This window comes from Pleurotus ostreatus (assembly GCF_014466165.1).
Source record: "Pleurotus ostreatus strain PC9 chromosome Unknown scaffold_3, whole genome shotgun sequence".
NCBI lineage: Eukaryota > Fungi > Basidiomycota > Agaricomycetes > Agaricales > Pleurotaceae > Pleurotus > Pleurotus ostreatus.
Genome location: NW_023503158.1, coordinates 3,631,608 through 3,655,511, shown reverse-complemented (window position 1 = coordinate 3,655,511; position 23,904 = coordinate 3,631,608). Strand labels below are relative to the sequence as shown.

The 23,904-nt window shown below is 52.8% G+C and overlaps 7 protein-coding genes across 7 annotated transcripts; 4 read left to right on the top strand and 3 right to left on the bottom strand.

The window, feature by feature from the left end:
* Positions 1 to 2,017: 2,017 nt before the first annotated feature.
* On the top strand, positions 2,018 to 6,867 carry PC9H_005830 (uncharacterized protein; the record flags this gene model as incomplete). The annotated part of the gene is made up of 8 exons (XM_036775389.1): positions 2,018 to 2,372; positions 2,422 to 2,740; positions 2,793 to 3,374; positions 3,428 to 3,655; positions 3,704 to 3,824; positions 3,876 to 5,324; positions 5,376 to 6,010; positions 6,066 to 6,867. The coding sequence occupies 8 exons, from the start codon at positions 2,018 to 2,020 to the stop codon at positions 6,865 to 6,867; spliced, it is 4,491 nt and encodes a 1,496-aa protein (XP_036633891.1).
* A 1,017-nt stretch (positions 6,868 to 7,884) lies between these two features.
* PC9H_005829 (uncharacterized protein) lies at positions 7,885 to 8,717 on the bottom strand (the record flags this gene model as incomplete). The annotated part of the gene is given in 4 exon segments (XM_036775388.1): positions 7,885 to 8,201; positions 8,219 to 8,532; positions 8,555 to 8,637; positions 8,676 to 8,717. The coding sequence occupies 4 exon segments, from the start codon at positions 8,715 to 8,717 to the stop codon at positions 7,885 to 7,887; spliced, it is 756 nt and encodes a 251-aa protein (XP_036633890.1).
* A 690-nt stretch (positions 8,718 to 9,407) lies between these two features.
* Positions 9,408 to 10,189, bottom strand: PC9H_005828 (uncharacterized protein; the record flags this gene model as incomplete). The annotated part of the gene is made up of 3 exons (XM_036775387.1): positions 9,408 to 9,486; positions 9,539 to 9,719; positions 9,784 to 10,189. The coding sequence occupies 3 exons, from the start codon at positions 10,187 to 10,189 to the stop codon at positions 9,408 to 9,410; spliced, it is 666 nt and encodes a 221-aa protein (XP_036633889.1).
* Positions 10,190 to 11,810: 1,621 nt separating this feature from the next.
* On the bottom strand, positions 11,811 to 14,513 carry PC9H_005827 (uncharacterized protein; the record flags this gene model as incomplete). The annotated part of the gene is made up of 5 exons (XM_036775386.1): positions 11,811 to 12,504; positions 12,553 to 12,742; positions 12,793 to 13,423; positions 13,476 to 13,658; positions 13,716 to 14,513. The coding sequence occupies 5 exons, from the start codon at positions 14,511 to 14,513 to the stop codon at positions 11,811 to 11,813; spliced, it is 2,496 nt and encodes an 831-aa protein (XP_036633888.1).
* A 441-nt stretch (positions 14,514 to 14,954) lies between these two features.
* Positions 14,955 to 15,686, top strand: PC9H_005826 (uncharacterized protein; the record flags this gene model as incomplete). The annotated part of the gene is made up of 1 exon (XM_036775385.1): positions 14,955 to 15,686. One exon carries the CDS (start codon positions 14,955 to 14,957, stop codon positions 15,684 to 15,686), a length of 732 nt encoding a protein of 243 aa, XP_036633887.1.
* A 6,321-nt stretch (positions 15,687 to 22,007) lies between these two features.
* Positions 22,008 to 22,334, top strand: PC9H_005825 (uncharacterized protein; the record flags this gene model as incomplete). The annotated part of the gene is made up of 1 exon (XM_036775384.1): positions 22,008 to 22,334. One exon carries the CDS (start codon positions 22,008 to 22,010, stop codon positions 22,332 to 22,334), a length of 327 nt encoding a protein of 108 aa, XP_036633886.1.
* A 333-nt stretch (positions 22,335 to 22,667) lies between these two features.
* On the top strand, positions 22,668 to 23,845 carry PC9H_005824 (uncharacterized protein; the record flags this gene model as incomplete). Its single annotated transcript, XM_036775383.1, has 4 exons — positions 22,668 to 22,687; positions 22,739 to 22,876; positions 22,933 to 23,087; positions 23,178 to 23,845. The coding sequence occupies 4 exons, from the start codon at positions 22,668 to 22,670 to the stop codon at positions 23,843 to 23,845; spliced, it is 981 nt and encodes a 326-aa protein (XP_036633885.1).
* Positions 23,846 to 23,904: the final 59 nt, after the last annotated feature.

The window sequence follows — 23,904 nt, the reverse complement described above, 5'->3', positions numbered from 1 at the left end:
CCCTAACCCTAACCCTAACCCTAACCCTAACCCTAACCCTAACCCTAACCCTAACCCTAACCCTAACCCTAACCCTAACCCTAACCCTAACCCTAACCCTAACCCTAACCCTAACCCTAACCCTAACCCTAACCCTAACCCTAACCCTAAGTCGTCAACATATACCGACGATACGCCATCAACACATTCGGTGGCGTTGAAGCCTTGCGACGAGGCGCTCCACTGACAAAGGGGCGTGGTCCCGATGTGTCTCAGTAGTGGAAGGGGGGTAGGTACGCCACGAGACCTGGTCGATGGTGCATAACGTCGGCGATGGGGTGCGGGAAGGGGAGCGTGGATGCTGCTGGGGCGATGACGTGATGAGTGGCGAGGTTTCTGGACTTGCTGGGACCCACCTTCTACAGCCCTGCGCTGTGTCGTCGTCGTCGTCGTCTACGCCAGCACTTCGCCGTCCTATCCCTTCTTAACTTGGCCCATTCCCCACCGTCCTTACGTCCTCGCTACTCCAGCAGGCTAAGTGTCGTCACCGTTGTTGGGTGCTGGGGCGACGCTGCGTGTGCTTCGGGACAATGTTATCGACGCTGAGGGTTGCAGACGGAGAAGACGCGGGGGTGTTGTAGGCGTTGTCAGGGCGTCGCACGGAGTGGGTGCAAGGTCGTTGGACGGGCGCAGTGGCGTAGACGGGATGCGGGGAAATGTGAGGGGCAGAGCGGGCGCTGTGGGGGGACATTGTGGTGAGTGTATTTCCACTAGTTCGAGACGGGTACTCACATTCTCCTTCGCTGTCTGGTCTCATCATCGTCGACGCCAGTGCCTAGCTGACCCTCCCTGCCTCCGTACTTCGTCCATCCCCTTCCTACGCCTATTCCAACGACTGAGGTTTGTCATTCCCTCACTCGTTCGTCTCGCGTCGGCATGCTACTGGCGTCTCAGTGTCCCAGGCATCCCCCATCTGCATCTTCCATCGTCGTCGTCGTCGTCGTAGGCCATTTTGACGGTATTACGGGCTCGTGAAACGTTGGTGGTCTTCTGTCGGGCTGTGGGATAGGGATACGCAGTAGCGTGCTATGCCCAGGTGCGTGTGCCGTTGATGGTATTGTGTAGTCCCGGTACGCCGTCGTTTGGGTTCGCAGTTGTGGCGCAACGAGTTCAGGTGCGAGGGAAGTGGACCCGGAGGTCGAACGAACTCCGCGGTGTTGGTACTTGGGGTGTGCACCGTGTTGCGGTAATGGGAACGATTCACGGTGATGAACCAAGACTCCTCCAGCGGTAGGAAGCGCCGAGGAAATTCTCTGAGCTTTGGGGCTCCCGAGAGAATATGCACTAGAGGGACGACGGTGATCGACGAGTAAGAAGAAATATGTGGTATCGTATAAGTCGGCGGGAGTACGTACAGGCTTGGTTCACATATACTCTCATTCTCGCCAACGGCTCGAGCGTTTCGTCCAACTTTTATTTTCCGTCCGGAAACCGTCATTCAGAAGGCTGCGATAGTAGCCGACTTGGCTTCTTATCGGTCTCATGACTTGCTTCATCCAGACCATTCTCGCCTCGTCTGAACCTTGAAACCTTGAAGATCAACCGATCAAGTTTCAAGGCATTTGCTATTAATTTCCGTGATTGCGGGGAAGCGATGTCGAGCACGATGCTTGATTTTCGATCATGGATGAACGGTGGACGCTGTCACAGATGAGAACGATGGGGAAGAGCTGTTTGTGGGGCCACTCGCATAGGGGCTGGTGGAATAGGCGCCTGTCCTGACTCAAACGCGCCAGGGCATCCAAACTCGGCTTGCTCCCAAACACTACCACCGCAGAACAACGGCAAGCTCACCTTCAAGGGGGCCTTGCATTGACGAACAAGGGATCTTGCATTCGCTTGCAACGACCCCACCTTTTACCTCGAACCCTTTCACGTTACGTTCATCATAAAGCTGTTGCGTTTCGAACCAGGGGAGGCCAGTACCAGGCGAACTGCTCGCTGAAAGCAACGTTTCCAAAGCCACTTCGTTTACTTCATGCTCAGGCAACCAAAGGGAAATGGAGGACGCCGCAGCAAGTCAAAGAAACACCTATCTCCCCCCATGTCTACTGAACAGCGCTCGACGAACACCTCAGCGGACTCGGGGACATCAGCGTCGGTATCGGTCTCCAATTCAGCTCGAGTATCCCCCATGAACAGTCCCACATCCCCGCCCAAGGTCCTCGAAGAAGAGTTAGCCGCCTACGAGCCAGCGCCATCTCCCCCACAGTCTTCGCCTGCGCCTCAATTCGACCCCTCATTGCCAGTTTTACCATCCGAAGAACCGCCCTTCATTGACTTCCAAGAAGCTGGGACCGTAGAACCTGAGGTGGACTTGATTGGTTTCAATGGTGCGCCCGAATGGCTTATCTTTCGGCTACAATACTGACAGTCGACAAGATAACACGTTTCGGGACGACATTCTCGAGCCGCCTCCAATATCAGAGGCCCTCTCGTCTAACAGCGGCGATGCAATGTTGGCCCCATATGAACCATCCAGCGAACCAGCCCCCGCCCCCAAGAAGAAAAGCAAGAAGCCCAAGCGGGGACTGGTGTCGCTTTCGGAGCAACCTCTCATTCCAGCAACGCAGCAGCCGGGTGCGGAAGTTTATCCGACGTCGTCCCAACCGGTGGAGGAGGTGCGGCCTACAGAGCCACCAGCATCGTTGAAGTTATGGGATGCTCCTGTGATAGATAGACGAGAGGACAGCTTACCTCGGTGCGAGTCTATATTTGGACATTCTACACCTCTTACTTACCACGTGTCGCAGACATCAACCGCCGGCCGACTCTTACTTCGAAGGTTCGAAGCAGCGGACTATACGCGTATCAAATGCTCCTAGCTACAAAGCGGCGCCGTCTCCGGCCGTAGTATCAAACACCACGTTCGCCGATACCACGATCGTCTCGTCCTATGGATACCGCAGAGAAGATGAACAAGATGACCAGGAAAGTCGGCATCAGGCTTGGGGGCGGGGTTACGACGATATGAATCATCCCCGACGCGAGCGCGACGTTGCTGCCCTCCAAGGCCATTCTAGAAGCACCAGTCTCGGCGGTTATGCCGCAAACGCCTACGCCGGCGAAGGCGTTAGCCCAACGTTAACATCACCCATTGGGGCACGGAGCAGGAGGGGCGCTGGGTTCGCAGGTGCCGGAGAGATGGTCATGGGCGCAGGAGCTAAGGTCAGCGGCATTCTCGCTGGGATGGGGGGCATCAGTGCGTCCAAGAGTGTGGGCGGCGCATCGGATGCGGCTGGCTCTATTGGCGGTATCGGTTCCGGGCATGCGAGAAGCAGAGATTTTGACGAGGTCTTGTGGGCTAAGTGGGATACGGTCAGACCTGGAAAGCAGTAAGCGGATCCTCTCCTTTTCGTATTCTTGATGAGCCTACCACACTTTACAGACTCCTACTTTTACTTGGATACGCTCGCGGGATGCAGATATGGGACTGCACGGACCTTAGCACTGTCAGAGAGGTGTTTAATACTACGAGCAACGACCTATTGAGCGGCGAGGATGGGAGGCGACACGAAGAGGCGTGGGGTAGAGTGACTCACGCGGCTGTGCTTCCTTCGCCCGACAATTCCATAGAGGATGTCTGCGAGGGGCAGAGACCCGTCATTGGCATTGTGTACGCCCCTCATCATGTAGACCGACATCTACTAACTTTCAATGCTAGCACCACGATTCAAGACGAGCCAACATTCATCATATATTCACTGTATAGACATTGCATCGTCCGCAAATTTGTATTCCCCGGACTTAACCATTTCCAAGCCAATGAATCATATATTGTACTTGTAAGTCTAGCTCTTCATCGGCGGAAAATCGTGTTCCTGACTTCTACGCAGAGCACGGTGAACCCTGCCACTCTTCATATTTTATCGGCAACTTCGCTGGAAACTTTATCATCTATTGCTTCTTCGTCTCTCGCCCCTTTCGCCCGCAAGCTAGCAACCTCACCCACCCTTCCGCCGCCCAACTTGTACAACAACACGACACCACTTCATCCTATTTATGACAACGCAAACATACCCTCCTACAATACGTCGAATACAAATATCAGTACCAACATAAACACCAACAAGATCGGATCTGTATTATTATCTCAATTCACGGACGACAGGTCAGCGGAATACGGACCTCCCCGTCCCGTTTTCGCGCTTTCGAACCGGCTTCTTGCATTTGCATCCCCGGCTCCCCCTCTTCAACGTGCGATAGATCCTGGCGTGCGTCCATCCGGACGCGCTAGGTCCGCGTCCCGGACGTCTCCCCTCCATCAGCCCACCAGTGTTCCTTCCGTCAACGCAACGGCCCTCTCGCAGGGTCAGACCGCCCTCAGCAAGGTGGGAGGCACGATGCTGAGCGGGATGCGTACGCTGGGCGGCATGGCCTACTCCGCCGCCAAGGCAGCAGCGGAAGAACAGCTTAGAGCAGCTACTTCAAATGAATCTCATGGTGGAGTGAACGAAGGAGGAGGACCCGGGCGGTTTGGTGGTACCGTGGGGAGCTTCGCAAGCAAGTTCTTTTCAAGATCCGCTCCCGCTGCCAGTGGAACGGGCGACGGTGCGGCGAGGGGTCGGCGATATTCGACGGCCTCTTCCTCGTCGGCGGCTAGTGAAGGAACGGATTCGTCGAAGGATGTTGCACCCGTGACAAAGGGCGGCATTACAGAGAAAGGCTACTATGTCACCGTAGTCGACCTCAAGCCGCTGTTATCCATGCCTCGACGTTCCCCTTCCTCTCGCCCATCCTCGCCTCGCCGCGATTCACCTCCCATCATCTCTGAATTCCTCGCGTCTAGGCATCAGCCTATCGCAGACCTTCGCTTTTCCAGCGATGCCACCTCCATCTTGGTCTCTCCCAAAGACGGCCAGACTCTGCAGGTCTTCAAACTACGACCAAAGAGCATGGTTATTCGTCGTTTGTCGGGGAAGATTGGGCGCTCTGTCACGATATCTCCCGAAACCCCCACCGACGCCCCCACCAGCCCCACTCAACGTCGACACTTGGCGTCTTTGCAGATGACAACCGCCTCTCACGGAAGCAGCAGATCCCCTTCAACTACTGGGTCACGCGGGGAACTGGCAGTTGTGCAAGATCCGCCCCTCCAGGTTTACAATCTCAGGCGCGGAAGGACGACTGCTATCGTAGAGGAGATGGAGTGGGCGGACGACGAGCGTTGGATCGCTATTGGTACGAGGAAACGGACAATACACCTCTTCGCTATCAACCCGTATGGCGGTCCTCCTGAAATAATGAGCCATTTGTCAGGAGCTGTCAGAAACACAGTCGAACTGGTGCGTGATCATTCGCTCCGTGGGGCACACTATGCTCATCTCAGTTCTCAGCAACCTTTGTCTATTGACGTGCACCCCATCGTCAGGCTAAGGGCGCAGAAACAACTAGCGGTGGATCAACATCAGGCGCCCATCGTATTCACTTTCTTCAAGCCTTCGACACTAACACTCCCGAGCCATCTTTTGCCAGCACCCGTATCCTCTCCACGTCAGTCGCACGTTGGCTCTCTGGGTTCTACCCCCGAATCCGACTACAGTTCCCTTCGACAAACCGACCGCCCACGGAACTATCAAGACATACTCGTTTTCGATCCGGCGGATGGGATGTTATCTCTCCGCCGTGTCACCATTGAGACAAAATCACTCGATGAGGGCATTAGTCTCCGTGGGCTCCCTGCCTCAGTTCCTATTCTAGGTTCTACAAGTATTTCGTTGCCGAAGATTGGACCAGCTGGGCGGCTCAGCTCTTCGCCTGGTGGTGCTATCAATACTATCTCTAATCTACAGCCTACTAGATCTCCGGCGAGTCCTGGTAACGATGCTTCCGTGGAGCTTGTAGGCAAGGAGCGAACAGCCGCTACATGGAATCTGCGCAGGGATTTTGATAGGCCTCCCGCTCGCAAGTCCCTCGCCGTTCGTAGTGATTCTGCTTCGCACCAGGCCCGTGTCCGTGTCTCCAAAAACGAGTAAGCTTCGATCATCTGTCGTCAGTTTTATCGACGCTCATCCTTCTGTCACTAGCTGGCTCGCTCAAGCAGAGTTATCCATACACTCTCTGTCTACTAAGATAATTCCACGCTCCATCTATCTCTCCCATCAGTTTACCTTCCAGAGTCTCGGCGAAGATTATCATGCGTTGATACGACGATATCGTTTCGACGTCGGTGGTGCTAAGATTGAGGTTAGAAGGGAGGTCGAAGCCATCGCGTTTGCGGCCGAAACTAGCGAGTCCTTCGTAGAAGGGTTCGCTCCTCGTCGTGACGTTCGCCGGGCGTCTTCGTCTTTCGACGAACCTTTGGCGTCCGCCCTAGGCGCAGGCATAGAATCTGGTCGTGCTCCTCCAGTGCTTCCCATGTTACCCAACGGTGCGCCTCGTTCAGGGCCAAGGTCCATTCGGAACGCGATTCCCATACGATCTATCAGCGATAATATGTCCGAAGGTATTGGTCGCATCAGAACCCAATTCCAGCAACGAGTACGTTCACCTCGCGGTGGCGATATTGGATCAGGTGCAACGCCGCTCGAATTTGCCGAGGAAGACGAAGAAAGCCAGTCGAGGGATAGCTTGCTGGACAAAGGCATCATCATTCGTGGCGGAAATCGACAATCAGGGACTACTCTATCGACGCCCTCTGTCCATGGACATCCTTCCGATGATGATGGAGACGCCGACGAACTCTGGCGAGCATGGGAATCCCAAGACAAGCTAGCCATAGAGGAGGTTGAGCGATTCGATGATATCTCTGTTGTCGGCTTATTAGACGAGGAACAAATCTCAATGAACCAGAAGACGAAGCCGAGGGGCAGGAAACAAGGTCGATAGGTTTAACTTTGGAGTATACAATACCGACTAGAGCACATTAATACAATGTTTCATGCACGGAAGAACATGTAGCCATTCGATGTTTGTCTAATAAATATACGGTAGGTTCGGTCAGAGTGATTGTTTTGTATCAAGCCAGAGAACGCTCACGGTCGCAATTGTCGGATGGATCGAATTTCTCAAGCCGTCTTGACAAGGTTCCCGAATTCCGGGTCTCCACGATGTCGTCGGCGCAGGGCCCCACCCACCTAGGTCATCTTGCTCGCGAATGTAGCATCCAACAGCAGGGCAAAGTTCTGTGCATATCGAGCATTGTCGCCGGCCCATTCTCTGGGCTCAACTCCCGTTTACTTGGTCGCCGCGCCACGTGAAGGTAAAGGGAAGTTTCGTCGCTTGCAAGCTAGATGTCGTGCCAACATGTACCCGTACTCGGTGGATTAGCTGCGGTGGTGCTTGGGAAGGCTTCTAAGAAGACAGAGAGAACGTAAGGACCACTATGGCCAATTTGATTGGAGCGGTCTGCGTGACGGTAGTCCCAGAAAGACGCCTTCCTCGCCTTGAGCGTGACAATATGGAGATACTTGCCGCACGAAGAGAAGCGGCATCTCATGAATACTCGACGTGCTAGACAAAAAGGCCACAAAACGGAAAGTAATACGAATAAGCACTAACTGCTTCCTCCCGTAACTTGAAGGCCTGAGGTATCGAACAAAATGAGACTCCCTTTCAAAATCGTCACCGCAGCCTACCGGCCAAGCAGCGAGAGGATGGGATGGGCGAATGACTGGAGGGGAATCATACATCTTGAAAGTAATAGGACGCGAAAACTTGAATAGATCTTTAGGGTTCGCGCCAGTCGTGACCACGACTGTAATGGACGCCCAAGTGTGGTGGAACCTCGACTCGCGGACCTTTGTTCGACAAGCATGACTGACACTTTTGGATCTCCGCTCTCTCCCTCTACATCTCCTTCTAAGTCGCACGCGCACTCTTCCTCCTCGTCCTCAGCCTGTCCTACTATAGCTTCTGTCTCATCGTTTGATTCAGAGTTGTTGGCTTCATGAAGAGAATAAGCTCCATCGGCCGATTCGTCACTGTCGGAGTCGGAGCTAGAGTGCCAATCTTGTTCTTCATCTGAGCCAGAGTGAACAGACGAAGTTTCGCTCCATGATTCATAGTCGTCCTCTGGATCCGTAAAGATTCATCTTCAGAATAATCCTCGGTATCCGCTATCGTCTCCGCGTCCTGGAATGGTTCTAAGATGCGATTGTTCAGCCTAAATCGAGATGCGAGAATGACGATGTCGTCGCGCCTAGCGATTTCTTCTACGTATGCTGGGTGTCTTTTGTACCGGTCGCTTTTTCACCTTGGATAGCATCAAGCGAGTTCTCTCCTCGTCGAGCGTATAGCTGGGTCCCGATACGAAGAGTCTGGGAGTCGTTAACAAAGGCTACGAACGGTACCATCTCCTTGAAAAGTTTTTGGTCGTCTGGAGGATTGTTGTAGATCTTCCAGTCGTGATTATCGGTAAGATGAATAGTGTATCGAGGTCGCAAAACAGGTGCCTCCGAGGAGTCAAATGACCAATAGTCGCAAATCAGTTCCTTAGGTATCTCGTTCGCTATAGCTTCCGCACTACGATCCAGGACTGAGCAAAGAGGCGAGCTAAAAGAGAGAAAGAAACTACCAAGCGGAAAGTCGGAAAACGTCGTTTTGCGCGACCTTCCTAAGCTTGCATTGCGTGGCCCGCGTGACCCCCAAGACCAATCTCTGACTGGAAGCTGAAACTACGGAACCTTCCTTCAAACTTCTTGGCGAAGTTTGATGTTCCCAGTGCGGACCACCAACATCTTGTGAGATCGCCTACACACAGTATAACCTCGCATCTGTGGTTAGAATCGCCAGCGCACTCCTAGCAACTAATAAAATACTTCCAGTCGTGGAGGAATTAATCTTCCCACAAAGCGCGAACCTCGTCGTCGTCCACAAACCAACTGGGCAAGACTCGGCAAAGGTACGAGCGACCGTCCATCCGTCTTAGATTGAAGACAGCAAATTGGGAGTCTACCCATAAGCTCTGTGCCTGTATACACGTTCGGAAATGGACAGACCGTATGAAAGAAGTGATCCTGAAGCGCAGGTTGTTACATGTAGCGGAGTCGTGGATGTCGTCCAGATGCTTGTCCCAGTGCTTTGCAGTGTAGAGTAAGAATCGATGACCAACACCATCCACGGAATCGCCGTTGATGTCTCTCCAATTCCCTGAGAGTTTGTCCCTTGTGAATAGTCGAGCGTATTTAGATTGTGACAGGTATAAGAGTCAATGCGAGCTGCGAAGGTCAATCGATGGGTCGCTGGAGGATGAAAGCACGTCAGGGTGCGCGAGAATGAAGTCCTTGACTGTCGAGTGGAAAATGTAGCAGATTTTGTCGATGGAGTCTAGTGCCCCCCGTTCTTTAACCTCGATTAGGGGGGGCAAATAGGTTAAGAAGGATCTTCCCTTGCGGGAGATCTCGCGTGGTAAGAGAAGGATCTCTAGCTTATAGGATTCCCACAGCTTCCGAGAGTTCTTCGACTCGTAGAGGGCGTTTGGCAAACATGACCATGCTAAAGATTCTGCTTTGGGCAACACGTTAGTCTGAATGAAGCTATACTTGTTTCGATATCATACCATGCGATTGACCGGTGATGGGTTTGGATGCGATTCAAGATCGCACGATAGTAGCCGCCTAAGCTCGTTGGGAGTTGGTCTTGGTAGAACATCTCCTGCATCGCAGCTGTGCTCGTGGTGCGTTTCTGCAAATCTTCGATCATTAGGCTTGCCCACAGGAAATTGAATCCTGCGCGAGAGACTAGATTCGAGAGGAAAGGAACTTGATCACCAACGTCGAGGGCCCATCACCACCTGCAAGAAACGTGTGACGTCTTGTCGAGGGTTATCGGTGATGTTAACGGTGGTGAATCCGACAAGGGTCTCGTTGAAGTAAGGGCGATACTGGCTGCTGCACCAGACTCTCACTTTATCAGGGCACTCACTCGCGAGCCGAATCACGAAGTCCAACACGTCCTTAACTCCAGTGCGCTCCCACCCTGAGTCACTGAGACCTTCATCAAGGCCATCAAGCAGGATGAATGCTTTTGGAGAGGCTTTGACTAGGAACAGAATGACATCGCAGATATTCTCTTGGCAGTACGCATTTTGCTGGGTAAGAATGAGTAGTTCGGAGGCAATGGACTTCGGTGTGGCCCCAATAATATCGAAGGAATTGGTCGCCAAGAAGTCGAAGCGTGTCATCAGCGGAATACATTTATTGGAAATCATAGAAATGGAAAGCAACGGCGGACTCATCGGGGTCCGACTGCAAAGAGTCCACAATTGTTGAGCAGAGGTAAGATTTTCCCGCCCCTGGGGGCGTAGATCCACAACACGGATGGGCTGCGCGAACCATCCTTCCAGTCATTGTACGTTTTAACCATTCGCAGGTTCCCACAATACGACGCTCGTGGATATCTTTATGCCTTCGGTAATCGGTTTCTAAACCATTGGACGACCCGATCAAACTCGGCAACTTCGCAAAGGTAACTCGGAAGTAAGACAAGAAAGACTTTGCTGCTTGTATAGCCTTCTGAACCTCGCGGTGCTCCTGCGCTGCTTTCTGCCCTAGTTGTACGTCTTTTTTGAAACTTGCTGCTATCTGCTCGTGCTTTGGCCGCAGCTCGACGTTCAGATTTGTTGAGGACCGCTTCGACTATCTGAGCTTGGTCGGCGATTCTCTCAATGCTTGTTCGCATATCGGAGAGGATATCGTCCAACTTGCTGGTGCTGAATGTGGCAGCCGCGCGGCGGATACGCGACGTAAAGGCTGGCAACACGTAAGCGGAAATGTGAGCATGCAAAACCGTCTGACGTACAACATCGAGAGCATTCCTTGTCGATACGAGCCCAGAAGTGAGTCAATGAGAAAACATGACTGGACTTCGTGGCCTTGTCGTACGCTTCTACTTCGTTCTTATTTTCACCCGACCCCTATAAATCCAGCTTTTGGGCCGAGTTCGAGTTGTGTGTAGGGAATGTACCGTACTAATTGTGCGGTATGTATCGGACTGTGCAGCTACACTGAGGGCTGAGCGAAGTTTGAAATTTGTGGCAACTTAATCCCAGATAAGGCAAACTTGTAAGAGCGTAAGGGCCCGGTCTGCTCGTCGAGATGTTAGTCCCTACCTGCCAAATTTGGCTCCCACGGTTGGACCAAACCTGGCCCAAACCTACTCCAAACCGACAGTTTGGTCTGCTGTACCAGGGGGTTTGCGGGTGGGTTAGGACCTTCCTGTCACATTATTATGTCAGCGTTAATATACCTGGTGGCACCTTGTATCAACTGCATTATCTATTCCCTCCAATAAACAGTACTACAGCTTGTGGTGTTTATTTATTAATGAATGTTAGTGGTGAGATAGCAGGACGAAGAAGTGAAAAAAGGACAATCCGTGGCTCGAACCCGCAACCTTTCCGTGCTAAAAAGTAGTACTCAAGCGCGCAAACCGCTAAACCAACGTACCACATGTTAAACTCTTTTGGACTAGTATATCACCTACTGAGCCGGGATACTTCAGGTCGCCGACAAGAAATACAAGAAATACCGAAAGCAGAAGTTTGCATGTATTTACTTTGTATCTATTGCCGCTTTCCCACCATGATGTCTGTGACTTATTTGTGACGATTCCCAAGCGCCCTGAGCAGACTCCAGCGCTAGGTTTTGTCAAGTTCAATCTCCGCCAACCCCAGGCCCGAGGGACTGACATCTCGACGAGCAGACCGGGCCCTAAGAGTTGAAATGGGACATATGGACATACACGATATTCCTACGAGAGCGACGCAAAAACAGATGGAGAGTAAGAGCAAGATCACGAACGAGGGGCCATACAAGAAAGCGAAATGGGGATCATATACTCTCTGACTTCATCCAAGAACCACCAGCACTCGAGTTGCTGCTGTTAGCCTCAGCAGCGTCAACCGCCTCCAGTAGATCCGCTTCAGCATCTTCTGCCTCCGCTTCGGCATCTGCGTCGACTCCTTCTTCTCCCGCTTCAGCTTCTTTACTGCCAATATCATCGGCAACGCCTGCGATCTCAGCCAACTCCCTTAGGGCATCTCCGTCTTCTTCTGGTCCATCACCGTCGCCGTCACCAGACCCATCGGCGTCGGCATCGGGTTCTGGATCCCCGCCATCGATGTCCATCTTCGACATCCTCCCGACCTTTCTGGCGCCACCTTCGCCTACCAAAGGCGAGGAGGAGCCGGCTTTCGGGGGACGTCGACTGCCATTTCTTGAGTTAGAACGCGAATGCGACGAGAGCGTGCCTTCTGGGAGGGTCGCAATGCTGGGTGGTGATGGGGGGGCTCGTCCTCGGTGCGAGTTCGTAATTGCAGAGCGCAGGTTTGCGCTAGAATCGTCTTTGTACTGCTGTATAGGCATTGTATCCGTTCGCGGCGGGGCCTGGATCGTTCGGACTGGGGCAGTCTGTTGTTGGAATGCTGCGTTATGCGCGGCAGCGACGGCGTTTGCAGTCTGCGCGGCTAATTGCTGCCCTTCCAGTGTCCCCCGCCGTTCGACCCGTTTCATCTTCTTGCGACATCTACGATTAACCGTCAGCAATGATCTTATGGCCAACATCATCACCCACCTATCGCATACGGTGCCTGGGCCTTGAGGCCCTGGTCCCCATTTCTCCACACACTTTCCCTCTTTGTACCGACCAGGCAACCCGCACTGTCTGCATATGCGTTGACCCTGAGCATTCGTCGGCGGAAACGAAGGTGGGGGAGGGGCCGACTGTACGCCGTTTACGTCGCCCTGGCTTTGGGAGCCATTCGCTGCGAGGGGGTGAGTATTCGATTCTGTCGTCTCTGAAGAAACTATGCACCTGTTAGATTGCCCGAACTTCCACTGGCGCCGAACTTGCTCTTCTTCACCGGAGCGCCCGTCACCACCGGCGCGAAGACGTGCGTCTGATACGTTTGGACCTGGCCTGGTTGGGGTAAAGGGCCTGGCTCCACCTGCGATTGTCGTCCCGATCGGGTAGCACGGTACTCCATTGAAGGAGGGATAGGCTGAGGTGGTGGTGAATACCGCCTAGACGGCATGGCGACGTTTGAGGGAGGGGGCGGTTGCCTCCATTTTGAGGACGGGCTGTAGGGTCGAGATGGATGATGTGGCTGATATGGGGGCGCGTTAGGACTATGGGTCGCAGGGTGATGTCCGTGATGGTGGATACCATTCACAACTTGACCGTTCGAGCGTGGCTGCTGATGTGGTGGGTTAGGATGATTTGGATTCCCATGAGGGAATTGCGGCTGATTTTCGTCGCCTGTAGCAGCTAGGAGAAGTTCGTCGATGTTTTCCGATTCCGCGCTAGAAGAGCGCGAGTGAGAACGTGAGCGAGAACGTGAGCGAGGGTGGTGAAGGTTCGGTGAGGCGCCATATTTATCGTTGATCAAGCGGGCCTGGGGATGGTGGTATACTGGTTGCGTGGCGTGTCGGCTGCTGCGATGAGACTACAAAATGTTAGCCCGATATGTCATGAAGACGAAACGAGGTATTCATTACCTGGATCGTGTGGGGAGGGGGATAGGGAGAAGGGTATTCATGATTTGATGGCGCAATTGGTTGTCCGTGCTGATCTACGTACTGGACATGCATCTCGTCTTTGCGTGAAATAGCGTGAAGAGTCGGCGTGCCATAAGATTGTTGTTGGGCGTACTGTGCGTTCGAGAGATGAGGGGAATTGGACTGTAGTCGCGCCAGCCCGTTAGAGCCAACGTCTCTTCAGCACGGGGGTTAACTTACCGGTTCAGCGTAAACAATTCGAGGTTTCTTCGGAGGTGGCTGAGAAGCTTCATCCATACTGCTATCGCGATTTCTGACCCGGCTACCTGGAGCAGGGTGGGGAGGAAGAGGTAGTGACGATAAGGGATAATGGGTAGTACGATTGCTTGTCGATGCCGTCGAGCCGGTAGAATTGTTTCGGTGTGGGCCCTTGGTAGACGGAGGGCCCATTGTAGACGAAGATGAGAATAGCGAGCGACTAGCAGCAGGTAGAGCGTTGAGATCCGCCAGTACCAACGGCCCACCACCGTCTGCTACGATCCGGGCGAACCCCGCTCTGGCGTCTGAGGCGTGGAACTCAAGACCTTGGAGATATCGCTCCAGTTGCTGCCAGTTATCCACCACCATCCTTCTTCGAGCCTCTGCCTCATCTCGCGCCTGCTCCGCTTTGGCGACTCTCTCTTCATACTCAAGAATGAGGGCTCGCGCCGCGTCGGGGTTGTGGACGGCCGCCGATGGTGTCACGTTAGGCGAAGAACTAGCGGTCGGGGAGTTTGAACCTTGACCTGAGACGGCGGACAGCGCGGCGACGAGTCGTTCGGCCTTTTCAGCGCGTTTTCGAGTCGACGACAGCTCACGACGAAGATGCTCTGCTTCTTTGCAGGCATCGGCGAGGATGGAGGCTAATTGGGAATGCGTTTGTGAGGTGAGAGCGTCGGGAGAAGGAACATTAGACATGGGCGGGGGGGACAAGACGTCGGTCATCGTTACCGTCGTCGTCGTCGTCGGCTGTGACGGTGAATCTTGAGGCGACGACATGGTGGTAAAAAAGAAAGGGGATTTAGGACAAACTAATATGAAAATCGGGGAAACGCACCTATTTCTTGTTTAGTCCGCGCCAATACTTCTTTTTCGGGCAAGTTCGCCCTAAACGCGGCTAGATCATCCGGCGGCGGTCATGCCACCTCGGACCCCGAGCACCAATTCATATTACTTTCCCGCCCAGCGCTTTTGAACCGGGTATTGATCGGCTCCCGCCCCCGACGATCGTCGTTTTTCATGCTGCCCGCACCGACAGTTGTCGCTGTTATCGTCTGAGTAAGCGCCAAGGACTACAGCGACGTAACTTTTGCTACTGCGAACTGCCTTCGTCGCTGGCGGGATGCTCGGCGTCGTATTCACCTTTTACGGTCAAGGCTATCAGAATTATCCATTAGAATTCCTGAACCCAAATGGTGAAATGCCACCGCTCTCAGCCTCATGTCCGCAGCCCACGCACGTCAACTCCCAATCCAATCTGCGCATGGTTTGCCTTCTTCTCCAAGTCCGACCCCGGTCCTCCCGCCCGAACGCACTTACCTTACTCTTATTCTCCTCCTCCGCGGTCACTCTACGCCCATACCCCACCCCACTCTTATCACCCATTCTACCACGCCGCGACCCATGATCCTTCCGGAGAAATCCCTCTCCCTTTCAGCGATTCCAAATGGCGCGCCAGACAGCCTCATGGCCGCCTCGCCTACTTCACTTCGTGGCGCTCATCACGCAACTCCTCCCCATCTCTTCTTTCTCTCACCTTCTGTGACCACTATCGGTGCAATCACTTCTATATCCAGGGTGCGTTTATCTTTCACTATGGCCTTTCACTCGCCGCCCCTCTCCTCCGATGTGGCGGTGTCTAGGCCCACATGCCCACAATCAGTCAAGGAACCCAGCCCCTACGGGATATGTTTTGATGCGCCTTTGTGGGGTCACCCAATAGAAGCCTTGAGCGCCCAGGGACCCCGCCAGGAATCAGACGTCGGCATCAGTAAGCACGCCATTATCAACAAGGCGCTTTCTTCCCGCTTTCATTGGCTGAACAGCTCGTTGCAATCACACGTCTGGGAATGTACAATGACGGCCTCAAGGCCAACATTCACCGTGTACATCACCATATCATTTAGCGAACCGAAAAGACTCTCTGCGCCTCCATCCTTGGTTGTACTATAACCGCTTTAATGACTACTTCTACTTCCTAGTTCCACGGCCTGATGGAACACACTGACCTCCATCGTAAGCGTAAGTCAATCGAAGCAGAAAAGGAGCGGTGGCGGCTGACAGGCGCATCATTCCTTGTCTGTGCTCTTAGTTTCGATGTCCATCAAGCCATCAGTATTTAGACCGAAGGACGACGATTGGTTACACTACCCGCATCATCCCATTAGATTACACCTACCGGCTAATGCACTCGTCTGGGAAGATTCGCAGGGGCGGGACGGAAACTTTTGACATTCGACAGCCGAAAATCCCGTCTCTAAACCTCATTCGTCGGGGGAAAGGAAGTGAGTACATTACGAGCCAACCCTTCGTTCCTGTGACCCACCATCTCGACCACACAGCACCTCAACCAATGAACGCCCGTCGAAGCCTCCTTCCAGGTGATGGGGAGAATTAATCTCGCATAAAACAAGATAGGACCGGGTTTTTGGCCCGGTTCATCGTCTGAACTGGAGTACACATTCGAAGGCGCGAACGTATACAGCGGATGAGCGCTACAAAGTACAGCGCCGCGACTATATCTGAGGATGCGTTACTTGCTCTAGGACAGTACCGCGTACCTTCGTCGACATGAGTCTATTTTCATAGCGTCTTCTAGTATCCCGGAATATCACTTAGATGAGCTCTCGAGCTCCATTTATACTTTGACATTCGGAATGGTTCGAAAGACATCGCCTCGCAGCTGGCGCGAGGTAGAAGAAAATCGACGATGTTCTTGCCATATTGTATAGCTCAAGTCACACGCTTAGGTCTCCAAATTTCATCATCTGGCCGCGACCGAAGTCTGGACATCTATATCAACGCTTCTTCGCACTAAGACCAACTTGCTTTTCATTGAATGGAATAATCGCTTATCGGGACAAACCTGCACGTCACTGGCCTCGTGTCAGCCAACGTCCGAAGCATAACTCTCTCATCCTGGCGGCGTATACTTTGCCTCCGAGCGGCCCGATCTTGACTCTGAGCAAGACGGGACTGCCCTCTAAGGATTCGGCGGCGCAACCAACGTAACTATCGACATCCTATAGTGATCATTGTCCAGCTTCTTCAGTCTAGATCCCCTCTATGACAATATTTACGCACCCAGTACGACTGTCTGCCGTCATTTGACCTAGGCATGGTCTATAATTGTTATTTGAGTTTGGTTCCGGAGGGGTGACGGGATCAATGGCGGAGTGAAAGTCCGTCAGTCATTTCAAGTTCCGCGACGGGAAATGTACCTTATGCCACTATCGATTGTAGCTTCATGCCTTTCACGTCACAAGGCAGGCGCTCACGACATTTGCGGGATCGTGCGTGACTATGAGCCTGGCAGACCAACGTGTATTGGGGTAGTCGCGCAATGTTCTTCCGTGCTAAGCTCTGCCTGCAAGCATCATGGCACCAATCCACGCGGCGCGTGGATGGCTATGCTTATCTCTCCTTCCCTCGAGCTGCGCCCACTGTTATACCTCTCTGTTTACCATTACCCCGATACTCACCTGGAATACCTGTCAGAACCACGGCAACCCTAGACGCCTCCCACTCGTTCACTATTTCCCCGCATTCTCGTGACCATTCACCTCGAGTAAGCCATCGTGCACACGTTGCTCTCCCCGATCACCCGCGCCACCACCCCAAGGGTCTTCGCCCCGCGTTCGTCCGCTGATGACTGCTTATCACCACCGTGCACCCTGCTCCGCGAGTTCAAGTATATGCACATTAACGCCTTAAAACTAACGCCTCCCCGTTCTGACACCCTAGTGGGTGTCTCACGATGTGCACGGGACATGTACGCTCCCATCCATTTCCACCTGGGGTTTAGCAAGCACCGAACCAAGGACTTCGTATTAGCTCATCCTGATGCCCGTCTCAGGCGTACCAACTCCCTTCGAGTACCGGTCCTCAGTATCCGCGGGTCACCTACTCATTAGGCGAGATTGATTGATGGCGGCTGGGCAAAGGTAGCTCGGTTACGGGCCGTCGCGCGACCCAATACCTCTTCGTTCCAGAAAGAACTTCTCGAAAGAGTTGTAGTCCTAATATTGCCCGCACTAGCAAGCTGATGCTTCCCAGAAACGTCTTCTTGTGCCGTCAAGCCCTCTCGTACGAATGTATACCCAAACGATGCTATCAACAGCTTTTCGGCGTCAGATGATGGCCGAATGAAGTAAATTAGTGCGTGCGTCGTAGTTCTTTGAATGTTCTGGAGGTTTACGTCGTGGGCGTGATCACTGCCCAGCCAGTAACTATGCATGGGAGTCGGGCTGCGCAACGGGGTTTGTGTGGGCAAATGCTCGTTACTGGGGGTAGGGTGTGCTCCTTAGTGAGCACGGCATATGGCCGATTTCCCCATTCAATATGGGACTTCATATCTATCGCAGGACCCGCTTGTGCTCGTGTACTGAGCTTGAATCGCCGCACGACCTATACAGGTATGAGAGCGTCATACGAAGTTCGAACTTATCGCGCACCAACAACTTGTATTACTATGACGGTAAAGCGAGTCGTTCTTTGGATATCTATGGGGCTGGTCATTTGAATAGAGTAGGCCTAGCTCCCCAGCCTCACCCTCTCGTTCTTTCCCATTCTATGAGGTTCTTAATGTCGCCGAAGGTAGGATGGACCGTGACGTAGATCGAGCGTCCGGCAAAGTGTATTATCACGTTACGGCAGGCGCACGATGCTATGATAGGCTACTTCTGGAAATAAATGATCAATGGGACCGACGCGTGTGTGGTGTCAGACCGCCTGACCACACGGTCCAAAGTGCTTCTTTCTGTTTTCAGACACGGTTACGACATACAAGCCATTCTACGCCCTCACGCTGATTTGACAGTCGAATCATTGCCTATTCTAGGTAGTCGTTCGCGTGACGGAGCCGTAAGACCTCAGACGAAGATACTACGAGTAATGGTACGACTTCAGCCGTATCTAGGTCGTCTCCGGCTCATGCAGTTGAGATCGTTCATCCTAGTGTGTTTCGACCCCTCTTGGTCTCTTTAGACGATGCACGGACCTTGCCTCATTCTTTCATACAACAGAACTCATGCCCAAACCACGCCGTAAATCAGGTGAGTGGTACTTTATCTCGGATGCGTACATATTAAAACCCTCGTGTAGGGGCACACTTTCGGTCGTTTGTTTCGCAGTATCCGACTTCGTACCTTCTATTTCACAACGGGGGGAGTAAAGAACGCACGTCTCTGATGTCTTCCAATCATTGGAGCCGCTGACGCCCTTAGTCTGGTCCGCTGCGCAGCACGAACGACATGGATCTCGAGGCGGTGAATCGTCTACTGCATTGGTATGTCACATAACGCTTTCAGGAAACCTAGTAGTAAGGATCCCCTTCTTTTTGACCCTCCCATTTCCGATCCGATCGTCGACTTGATGGAAGGATGTGTATAGAATAACTTGGCCGATCCCCAGAATTCTCAAGGGAATCCGTTGCAGAAGGACCCAGGAAACCGCAGCGTCAAGAAATATACGCCCCAGTCGGTAGCGCTTATGGATTCTCATATCTAGTACTTGCCGGAAGCAACGGTCAAAAAATCGCAACGTGTCTGCCATTTGGTGTTTATAGGATCTATATGTGCGATAACGCCCCCTCATGTTTGAGTATACCGCAGTGCTCAGTTATCCCTCTCCCCCTACGGTGGTCAATCGAGAAACTCTGGCAATATCCTCTGAAAAAAGGATCGTGGGTTCGAGGCTTGGGTACATCGGCCTTACGATCGGAGCCAATGAAGGGTGGCCCTAATTCAAGCAGTATGAATGCACATTCATATGGTACGGTCAATTCAGATGTGCGCCTTGGTTTCTGTGGTAATTATACTAACTCCCTGCGCGCGATAATGTAATGGTCGAACCCAGATACTTCCTTTCCTCTTGTTGCCCTCTCGTCGCTGCCCTTGACCGGGGGGGGGGGGGGGTGGTAATCCTCATGTTTTCGGGTGCCGATAGTGCTCCACGTAGCTAGTAACTTATGTCCAGATCTAGCCCGTGTTGGACTGGTCGACATTCCAACACCTCTCCTTCTGTGAGACTCTGTCCAACCTATCCGTAGGACAACACTCGTCTCGCGAGACTACGACAGTTGCAAGACTAATTTAGCCTCATACCTCCGTCAATCAGTTGTACAGACACACTTCACAGTGACGAGACATTATATATTCTTTCGTGCATGTAGGTTGCGGTATTCACGTACTGATAGATATGATATCACAGCGTGTGGATGGTGGTGATTGAAGCCACGAGGCGCCTCATACATGTACTCGGGAACGTCGAAGTAGAATCAGAGGCAAATCTTCTCATTCCTCTCGTTTCAATTTTCGGTAACGTAGATCCACGCACTCAGAATTCGGCAGCGCTGGCGACAGCTCCCCTCCACGAAAGTATATAGAGAATGCCGACGCCTCGAGATCCGCACCGGAGATGGGAGTTGAGCTAGTTCCTCCGACGAGAGTAGGAAGAGATATAATAGAAGGCATGCATTATCAGGATCGTTGCATTTTGGTTGTCAGTTTGAGGTTGGAACTGAGAAAACGCAAGGGATGACGACTGAATACAAGACGTTGAAGGAAAAATCGATGTGTCGCATCGATTTTGCTAATTTATGAGCACCGAAGTTCGATAGCGAAGGCAGTACACCGTATATTGTATCGAGAAAGTATGACACCATGCAGTGTACCAGCATCTACTCCCTTCGTAAGTACGCCACTCTGACACGCTCTCGAAGGTACCCGGGATCGCCAAATAGAGTGCTTGCCACGCGCCAGGACACGCTCGCAAAGACCTCGTAGCTCAGCTTCATGGTATTTTGAGCTCAGCGGTGTAGTGCATCGGCGACGAACCACCAATGGATTGGTTATTTGTGGGCATGCTGACGCAATTGAAGGCGGAGGGTTCAAGTGGAGAAAGCGTCGGCGGAGGAGGATTTGATGTCGTAGAGGCTCGTTACGTGACCCATATCCAAAGCCTTCGGACCAAAGCTCAATGTCGCATCGAGAGCGAACTTATTGGGCGTTGGGAACTACGGAAGATAGGGTGTGCTGGTATCGATAGAGGGTAGAAATACTTTTCTAGCGGCTCCGGCGGTATCGCCATTGCCCCGTTCCCGTTCGTGGATCCCGTCTCGATGAGGCGCCGGCGCCGTCTGCTTGAATGCAGCCAAGAGAGGGGACGTGTCAACGTTAACGGCTGTCGATTCGATTTACACCAAGGGATATCCTTGCGGAGATTTAAGAGTCGCCCAGTATATCTAGCATCAGAGGAGCCCTGTCAAACTACTGTCGTCCAAACGTGAAACTCTGAGTAAAAGTGAAGGAAACGCACCAGTAGCAAAGCGATCAACACCGGGACGTCCATCTGCTGAATATCCGCCTAGCCATCATCATGAATCAGTCGGTTCCTTCACGAATACATATCGAAACCGTCCAAGCCCATTGATGATCTCACATCTGAATGTTTCCCATAGGGGAGTGAGCTCGCTAGAGAGATTGAATCGCTACCGTCTAGCTTCAAGGGAGATGTCCATATCCTCAATCGTTTACTCGATTGCGCCGCCAGGGGTTATTCGATGGAGCGCTGATCTTGAAGTGGCCGACGGGGCATGCTTGAGGCGAATTCTAAGTTGATGATTGGTTGATGAGCAGGAACGCTTTGGCGCGCACCCAAATAACGAACAACAACGCGGCACTCACCAGGCGACCTCCCTCTCAAGATCCATTCTCATCCCGTCAGCTCGTTCTCAGTTGCTAATGTTCGCATCCAGGATCGGAGATACTCCTAGACGTTCTGTCCGTTGGCGGCGTCAATCCTTGGATCGACCAGGACGAGGTTGAACAGCCATGATCCAGGACGCAATTAAGAAGCTATCGGAACTCAGCCCCATGGGGATTTGAGCTCGACGGTATAGCTGCATTAACGAATTAACAATGAACCGCCACCACATCTTACGTCTTCCGACACGTGTAGTGATGAAAGTGACCGCTCATATAGCCTGGCAAGCGCGGTCATCTCAGTCAGAGAATCGTTACTGTAGCCTCTTAATAACGAGCAAATGACCATTCTCACCTGAAGTGTCGAATGAATCCTACCTCTGAACCACTTCCTTCGATTCGTTGCCTCGTCATGCCGGTCCCAAAATCTTTCCCCTTCTCTCCACCCCAACGGTGCTTTCTTTCTGCTTTCATCTTCTTGTTCTTAAATATCTGGCCCAGGATGAGAAGCGACTCTGACGGCGAAGCAAAACTACTAGAGCTTGCGCAAATGGAGTTCCCTGGCTAAGTCATGTATTCCGAGGGCAAGGTTCAGGCGCTCAATGAGACGTGGGAGGGCAAGTCCATCAACCTCCTGTGGGAGCTGACCGACATGGTGAACGGCTGGGAGGATTTGTTTGCGGAGGGGGACGAGGCGTGTCCGGCGGCCACCGCGGATGACGAGAGGGAGGCGGCAGTGGAGCAAGAACGTGGACGACTGCGAGAAGACGCTGGCGAGACGTGGGTACCCACTGCCAACTACGAGCAAGTCAGGCGCCTGATGTTGCATGCGTATCAGAAGGATGAATACGCAACGGAGAAGGGCCGCGCGCAGATCATCGACAACTGGGGGATTTGACGACAAGGGGATGTGTCGAAGTGGCGATGCGCATCGTCAAACCTGCAAAACTCTACAAGTCACGTATTACACTGTAGTACATTACTCACATATTCGGTATACACGGCGCCTAGCTTCTGTCCGGACAAACAACCGTCGACGCGGGCCCATATTGATCTTCGTGAATATCTTGGAGGAAGAAAGGACTGGAGTGGAGTAGGAGGCCACGATTGCCACTAAGACAATGGACAAGGTTCGAGCTCAGCGCTCAGGAGCCGCTGAGTTCAGCTGGTCACATATATTAATACCTTCTTTCGACCATTCCCCCTTCATCTCCTTCCGTCCATTTAAGCAATGGGGCAGTGGTTCGAGTTGTGCGTTTCTCTGGATTCCAACTTTCCCTCCGCTAAAGACGTTGCCCACAGTATAAACTTTGACAAGCATCAGGTCCACGAGCCCCCAATGCGAAAATTTGGGGACCTTGGAGGCAACGGCATTGTATCAAATCTCATGGCTCTTGAGCCATATCCCAAGCTCGATACCGCGCTCACGCGAATCTTTCTGTAAGACCTCGCTCCCATCCGAACCCCCTGTTTGCTGACAATGGACATGCACATAGCGGGTACAACCCGTCGAAGGCACTGCTCTGTAATAGAGCCGAGCTCGGCCGTTTGGGCAAGTGGCCCGTCGAGCTCATCGCCCTTATATTTGACGCAACTGACCTAGACGGGGCGATCATGCTCTGTGTCACCCACGCACAGCTCTTCGCAATCGGTTACTCCACCACACTCGCTAAAGCCAAAACTATCGCCTAATCCAACAACTGGGCGTATGACCGTGGCATCTGTTTTGGGGACTATTCAGACTCACTCCCGGCCGGCTTTCTGTCGCCTGCGGAGAAGTACCGCCTCATGAAGTGGGGGATTGCGCGCAAGGGGGCTGTCAATGAAGAAGCCGAGGGCGAGCCGTTGGAGGATGTTACTGGCACAACTGATTCCGAGGATGAGGCTGAAGGGGGCCTTGAAGCACGGGAACGTCAGCGCGATGAGTCGCTCGCAATGTACAAAGATCAAAGCTTCCATCTGTACACGTATGGGAGGGACATGCCTTCGCTGCACGGCGCTTTTCGCGCAAGCGAGTGGTCGCACGAACTCGAATACAAGCGTATCCGCAGGATGACAAGTTCCCGTATAGACGTCGAGCGCATTCACCGGACAAGGAGGCTCATGTACTTCAATCCGTACAACCCACATTTGCGGCGCATCTCGTACAACGACAATGCAGCAGTGCTCATCAACATCACGAAGCGTGAGTTCGTACCAGCCGTGGACGAAGAGGGGAAGTGGGTACTTGATATCGCGATTCCGGTGCTCATTGTATGGGGACATGATGATGGGTATGGGGACATGATGAAGGGAAAATGGGCTGGCGATCGGCTGGCAATTGTTCCGGCAGAGGAGCTGGAGGCGCGGATGCAAGAAGAGGATGGCTGGACGGAGAGAAAGGAAAGATGGGCAACCGAACCGGCTTGATCTGAATGTCATGCTTTGAGTGGTAGTAATACTTGATTGTAATCTATAGTACATTCTTA